General features: G+C 37.2%; 1 protein-coding gene across 2 annotated transcripts; it reads right to left on the bottom strand.

Moving 5' to 3' along the window:
* Positions 1-542: 542 nt before the first annotated feature.
* LOC131225523 (pre-mRNA-processing-splicing factor 8A-like) lies at positions 543-1,690 on the bottom strand. Of its 2 annotated transcripts, none has more exons than XM_058221062.1 (4): positions 1,539-1,690; positions 1,121-1,370; positions 820-981; positions 543-730 (listed from the first exon to the last, which is right to left on the bottom strand). In XM_058221062.1, exons 2-4 carry the CDS (start codon positions 1,124-1,126, stop codon positions 674-676), a joined length of 225 nt encoding a protein of 74 aa, XP_058077045.1. In that variant the 5' UTR covers positions 1,127-1,370; positions 1,539-1,690; the 3' UTR covers positions 543-673. The 2 variants fall into 2 exon arrangements, with proteins under 2 accessions (XP_058077045.1, XP_058077044.1); XM_058221061.1 differs by having other exon boundaries at positions 1,121-1,164.
* Between the last annotated feature and the right edge of the window lie 5,527 nt (positions 1,691-7,217).

Genomic DNA, 7,217 nt, shown 5'->3' with positions numbered 1-7,217 from the left:
CGGCTAAGTGGCTTCTGAACACCTTTTCTCATAAAAAGGGCCGTAAAATTTCTACACAAGCGCCGGTAAAATTTTTTGGATAGTTTTCACAAGGCCTAGCATGCCAGTAATTTTTTTATTGTATATAATTCAATCGAAACCTGTATTTTTTTTAATATTTGAAACATAAAAATGATGCCATACAAATAAAACTGAATATTAAACAAAATTTATCTTACTAGACAATTAAAAAAATATAATATTTTTTACAATACACATCTTCAATTTGATGAGTTGGCTAAAAAATATTAATGTTAATTGATAACTAATACATCGGATTTCCTTCACTTGAGGGTTATCTGGGGGGCTTATGCCATACAAATATCCTGCAATTTGAGTCCAAAGATCTGTTATGCAAATAAACTTCTTCAAAATGTTCTTGAACATGATGTATGTGTAGTTTGTCTCCTGTAATCAGGAATTACTCACATAAGTTCAGTTTCCTGAACCTTGAAAGTTAAAAAGTGCATACAATGGAAAATAGCCATAATTATTTACCTTAATGTCCTTGGTGTTCACACAAATATGATTGACTCTAAGATATAGATTCGTCGCTGAGATTGCTCTCACATGCCAATCAGTTTTAGAACCAAATGCTGCTTGCTCATAGGGGCTTGTTGTGATGACAATGAGTTCATCGCACAATTGTTGTCCTTGTTGTGACTATTATATGTTGGCTTACTTCTTTCGCCTGCACATGAAGATTTGCTAAAGATTATTAGCGAAGTGAAACTAGCAAAGAATCTTCTCAGCTTGATAGACTTTTATTAAACACATCACCTGCTTCTCAATCTCGGCAATCTGTTGGCCCTGTTGTGAAGGTGGATTTATCTCAGCCCCCAGTATTATATCACGAATTTCAGACTGTGTCAGTGCCGAGGTGTTTACATTATTCTTCTTGGCATAATCTGAGAGTATAAGATCTCTCAGAGCAACCTCAACCTGCATTGATGGAGATATTAGCAACTCTCATAACAATGACATGTAATGCCATAGATGGAACTTTCATGTCATAAGTTGCTTTGAGAAAGTAAGATAGTAGGAAAACTTTTGAATCTTCTCATGATGCTGAAATGCTTACCTCCATAGTCCTTGTTCTCAGCAAAAGAAGGACGCCAAGAAGACCTGTAAAGAGAAGGATAAAATCAGGAAAATATTTTTTTAATGTACAATCAGCGAAAATATTTACCAGACAACAATTTCATCATAAATCTAAAACCACTTGATACCATCCTTCTAGCTTATTTGAGGTCTCCTCATCAATCTCACATCCAAAACCAAAATATCTATCATAAGAAACATTATAGATCTTCTTCTTTGCTTCTTCTTCACTGATAAATCATACATTACGCAAATAGTAAAACAAAAAGCCCCCAATTATCAAAATAATTAAAACAACGCATTTCCAAACAATAGAGGCTGAAACAACCAATATGCAAAGAAGAAGAGATTAGAAAAGAGATGGCGATCGGTCTATCCAAATTTCAAATGTGACCCACCTGATGAGTGAACGGGCCTGATTTGTTGGCTTGGGCATGTCAACAGTGCGTCCCACTTGTTGAATGACCTGGATCTTGAAGGTGTACCACATTAGCACATTTATGGGGAATGTCCTCTTCTATCTGATTTTCAGGTCTCTGAATCATATTGATCTCTTACATGAGCAGAAGAAACCGCAAACTAAAGAAATCACATTGCCAAGATGGGTGTACATATCAATTCCTAAATAGGAATTAGGGACAGAGTAGAAAGAGGAAATCAAGATCAGAAAACCTGAAGTCTCAAGTGTCCGAGATGTCCGACATTTGAGACTGGAAGTTGAAATTCAGACACCCAAGCCTTGAGGTGGACTCTGATTCTACAACTGACATCAATAGAAGACAAAAATAAATAAATAAGAGGAAAAGCTTGGATGGGATAAAGGAAGACTGTTAGCAAATATCTGAAAGTATCTTCTCTGGTTGCCCATTAAGGACTGTCTGAAAGAAATTAAGGACTGCATTATAAGAATTCGAGTTGGCATATTCAACCATTACTTGTCCACAAAAAACTTAAGGACATCCCTACTGATACCTTATAGGCACACAGATCTGATTTGACGTCAATTGTCCCTTCGATTTGTCTAACCATGAACTAGAACCTGCAAAACTCTAATAGAGGAATATCTTTACTGGGATGAAAAGATGGCATGCTTCTCAATATGTGAAAAAAACCAATCATGGTTTTTTACTACATGCTTACATGTTTCTGAGTAAACAATTAGGAAGAATTTTTTTTAATTTTTTTAAAAAAAATGCCTTCCAAAAGGAATTCAAACCTGAAGCCATGGTGATGGGATCCTGCAGTAGGTGTATTCTTGTGGAACATCCTGGTTCCTAGTAAGCCTCTCTAAAATTTCAACACATTTTGGAAGACTACTCCAATATGCTTCATGGTTATTTGAAACTGTGTCAAAACCCCTAGATTGGCTCATCTAGAAGCTGTGTCATGTGATTTGACCTAAAAAGAAATGTAGCTAAAACAGAAAGTCAGATGAGCATATATAAATAATCAACAGGGCCCCATTAGAGGTAGAATACAGAATCCCTACTTACCTACCATCTACATTGACAACATCAGGATTCTTCCTATACAACCGCAGAAGACATGATGCAGCCTTTTTTCTCACAAGTGGTCTGCAGCAACTGGAAATCTAATGCAGAAAATGCATCTCCCATCATTTATGCTCTTTTATTATAACACAAAATCTGACAGACATACCCAACAGTTTTATCTCAAAAGATATTTGGTTAACTTATATTAATATTACATGAGGAGCTCCAGCTATCCGCCCTTTGCTTTACCAAGCCATGGCGTAATTTGATAACCCAAGCTTTTTCACCTGATATTCAGTTTTACCAAGCAATGTATCTTCCATTAGAGTGACATTCAAAAGCCCATTAGAAATGGTATTTCAATGCCTGGCTGGACATTTATTTCTTGAAGTATTTCAATGGGTTGGGAATACCTTGATATTCCTCCTTCCGACAACCTCCTTATTGTCAAATAAACATTTGCATATGTTCTTACAAAAATAAAAATAAAAAATCTAGCAATCTGATCACAATTCCCAACTTTCAAATGTAAATTCCAGCATGTGTAAACTTTCTTCCAGTTACTGCCAATCAGTGTCTAGCAATAAGAAATTCCAAGCAATCAATGAACTATCAACATGACAGACTTACACGCAGATATACTAAAAAGAAGAGAAGCCTTCAACTTGTATCAAAAAAAGGGTGTGAAATACCTAAAGAGACTATCCACACATCACACAATCATACCTAAAGCGCACACCTTCTGGTCACCAAAGCCATTGATTTGGTGGGCCTCATCATGGAATGAGCCATGAGACAGTTACAACCAATGGTTCATATTTAATGGAGACCTTGAACAGTTGTTATTTCACCAAAGCCATTATATAAATAAACTAAAGCATAGCATTTTATTATTTCACGTAGGAGTGACAAGGGAAAAAAGATGGGGTTTCGACAAATAGAGCAACATGGGAAATCCCAATACTAGAATGCAACATTAGACGGCACAGGGCCAATTAGAACTCTTCCTGCAATGACAGAGTAGCAGGTCTGCTTATTTTTTGAATAACATACAATATTGCTGATCTTCTTAAAAAGCTCATACAATGCTTCAATTTCACTTACGCTGACTGCAAAGAAAATAAAGCACAAATTATCATCAATGTTATATTAGAAATTTCTTTAGCGAGGTATCGAAAAAGCATAAAACATTAATGAGTTACAGCAAGAAGAACATAGCTAGCCAAAGTGGTCACACTTGAAGCAGTTTCCCCTCGAAAACCAAAACAAAAATGATGGCGCATGTGGTTTAATTCTGAATGAAGTATCTGCCTATGGAGTACATTCGCAGGAATGGAACTCAAAGAAATTGATGGGGGCCTGCACAAATGATGGAGCATGTGGTTTAATTCGATGCAAAGTCGAGAACAAGATTATCAACCAAAACAGCCTAGAAAACTAATTTTCAGCAAGTAGGAATATATAATCCAACCTAATAGTATGTGGCGTCAACTGTTTCCAAATCACAACCTGGGAATATATTGAAGTAAGACATGAAGCATAAGGTATAACGCACCACAAGATAAATGGCTTAAAGAACCAACTGATTGCTAAAAGAAAGTATAGCTGGCCTGATGATTGGACCGGCCTATTCTCAGGCCAAGGCATCTACATGGTGGGACCCGCCTCATGGACAGCTTCATTTAACCATCCAATAAATGTCCACCAATTCCGTTAAGGAATGATTTACACCAGTTACCTGATGAGCATTAGCGTTGATGTATTTTGAATCTGCCACCTAATATACAGAAAAGAGATAGTTGGACCTGATTGATAATTCACCCTGCCTCAAATCTTTAGTGTGCACATACTTATGTTACATTCAATTCTACCATTGACGTGCTGCTTTCTTTAAAGAGCGCATCAAATGAAAATTAGTAGAGCCAAAACAAGGAATGACCCATCCATGATCTGTCCCAATAGTCCAAGGGTTAAGAAAGTTGAACCCCTAGGCTGCACTTGAGCAAACTGAAAAGTATGCATATGATCGCTGGCTAAGCATTGCCTATATTTCACAAAGCAAAGCATGCATTATTAACGGATCAAACAAAGATTTTAAAAAAAAATCTCTCCACAAAGCATCTATAAAATTCAAAAATGAATGCCATGCTGCATCCCTACTATCAGTTCCAATATATTAGGGCTAATGGTGGAGGTGGTGATTATGAAAATAGAATTGATCTCTTATTGTTACTTGACAGTGTTTCGCCTCTTAACAATAGAACCGGCGGTTGAGCCTTGGTGGTTAAATGGGAGAGGCCCCCGTTTGGATGGTTTAAAATAAATGTAGATGGTTAGGCCAGAGGAAATCCGGGAAGATCAGGTGGGGGTGAAATTTGTAGAGGAGAGAAGGGTGAATTCATTTTTGCTAGTTATGGGGTAGGTTCTAACACCGTTGCAGAGCTACGAGCGGTGCATGATGGCCTATCCCTTGGTTTACAACGGGGCCTATCTAAAATCATTATTGAATCGGATTCAAGGCAAGTTGTAGATATGCTCAATGGGGTGGCTAAGCCAGGTTGGAAATGGAAGGCGTGGATATTCAGGATAAACCAGCTGAAGATGAGAGGTCGAACTAGTTTTATACATGTCCTGAAGGAAGGGAACGCACCAGCAGATTTAATGGCCCAGCAAGGAAGCGTTTCCCAGTCTTATTCCTGGTTTGATAACCAATTTGAGCTTCCACAACAGGTTAGAGGTTCAGTCTTTCTTGATTGGGTTGGCTTGGGTTCGATTAAGATGTTGCGATCCCTTATGGTTTCCTTGTGCAGTTTTTTTTTTTCCTATGATAGGCTCCCTATTTTATGAAGGGGTGCCCGAATGTAAAGGTGTTGATTCCTATGAAATGAACAAAGCGATGCATAGGTAAAAAAAAAAAAACCATTTGAATGCTCTACTTTGGCATAATAGGCCTAAGGAACAAAATTTACTACAAAACTCTGCAACCATTCAAAATATTCTAAGCTATGCATATTACCATGTAGTGTAGACCACTCTACAATTCTCTTTCTCTATAAAACTGTATATTATTTCAGATGTCTCTGCAAACACACTGCTAAGTCTATTAAATGAGCCAAAGAAATGGTTGAATCCCTGCACTAGTTTTCACACTAGTGACATAACTCTAACTAGCACCAATCGAGTGGTCCTAAACTCCCTCTTAATGACATGGAAGAGGAGTTTGACATTCATCCATCTCAAATGAGGCACTTAAATACAACCATCAGAACCATCTTTTTGCAGGATGAACCATATCTCTAAGAAAACAGTTATTAAAAAACCTAACTATCTGATTTGGACTGAACAGAGCTCACTCTATATTGGCCCTATATCAACTGTCATGAGTTTTGGTGGTGAGTGATACCGTATGTCAAAACCAATTTTTAATCCATTTGCCTATATGTAGGGAAACTGATGCAAGTTGCCTAATTCAGGGCAAAGCTCACTCAACATAACTCACAGGGATTAATTTAAGGAGAAGAATTTAGGCAGCAAAGCCAGGCAATTCATATCAACTGATGCCTAAGTAGATAAGAATCTGATGTTTCTAGCCAAGCTAGCAGCTCTCCTTCTTCCAGCTGAGAGAGAGAGGAATCGATTGAAATCTCAAATCAAAAATAAAATGGATTTCAAGGCATAGATAGTGAAATCAAAATCAATTCCGATTTTGAATTTCAGTTTTTTTTTTTTTTTTTAAATGTAAAATCACAACACCTAAGCAGGAAAGTAAATAGATGCTTGAAGCCCTCTAAGCACTGCACCATGATATTCCCCACTCATTAAAACATCCATACCTGGTAAAATAATCAACTAGATGACACCTTGGTAGATAGAAAGAACCTTTGGAGTATTTCGTGATTCAGCCGACCACACCCAAATGCAAGGGACCATTGTAATGAAGGGCAAAACCAGAACGTTATCTGTTGGTGACAATAAAATGAAGATTATAACTACATGTGCTAGGAAAAAAAATGCCCTTTCAGATGCTTAGAGGTTTCCAAATGCCAGAGGAAAACTAAACTTATAATCAATATAAAAAAAAACCAAGAGATTTTCTAGCAACATAATGCCGAAGGGCAGGAAAAAGAGTCTAAAAGAGAATGCATGACTGGTCACTAGAAGAATTTCTATCCTGTCCATCTCTTCCTATTGCCTGAAAGTAAACAAAATGCAGTTAAACTTCCATCATAAGAGTGCATCAATGATTGTTTACTTAAATACCCAAACTATGTGCCATCATCTCAAGACATAATTCATAAAAATGGAAGGTTTCAAAGAAGGCATGGTCAACAACCTTCTCACATAGTGTTTGGCTGCATGTGGCAACATATGAGGCTCGGAATGTGGATGCATCATGAACCAAAAACTTAGTTGAAAATACTTGGACATTGCATGCGGCATGCAATCACTTCAAATCAAATAGTCCAAATTGTAAGGTCGCATTTTACATGCACCGTGAACCAAAAACTACACTTATTTAATCAGTTTATTTCGAGTTAATGCATGCCTCATGTACACGCTTTGAATGCATACATATCAAGCATC

Source organism: Magnolia sinica, chromosome 14 (assembly GCF_029962835.1).
Source record: "Magnolia sinica isolate HGM2019 chromosome 14, MsV1, whole genome shotgun sequence".
Classification (NCBI taxonomy): Eukaryota; Viridiplantae; Streptophyta; class Magnoliopsida; order Magnoliales; family Magnoliaceae; genus Magnolia; species Magnolia sinica.
The sequence above is the reverse complement of the archived record's forward strand: the minus strand, read 5'-3'. Positions and strand labels throughout refer to the sequence as shown.

What these genes read in the sequence shown, in the direction of transcription:
- LOC131225523 (XM_058221062.1), bottom strand. An exon ending in TTGCCGAGATTGAGAAGCAG is followed by an intron (nt 731 to 819) that starts GTGATGTGTTTA and finishes CTTCATGTGCAG; the next exon opens with GCGAAAGAAGTAAGCCAACA.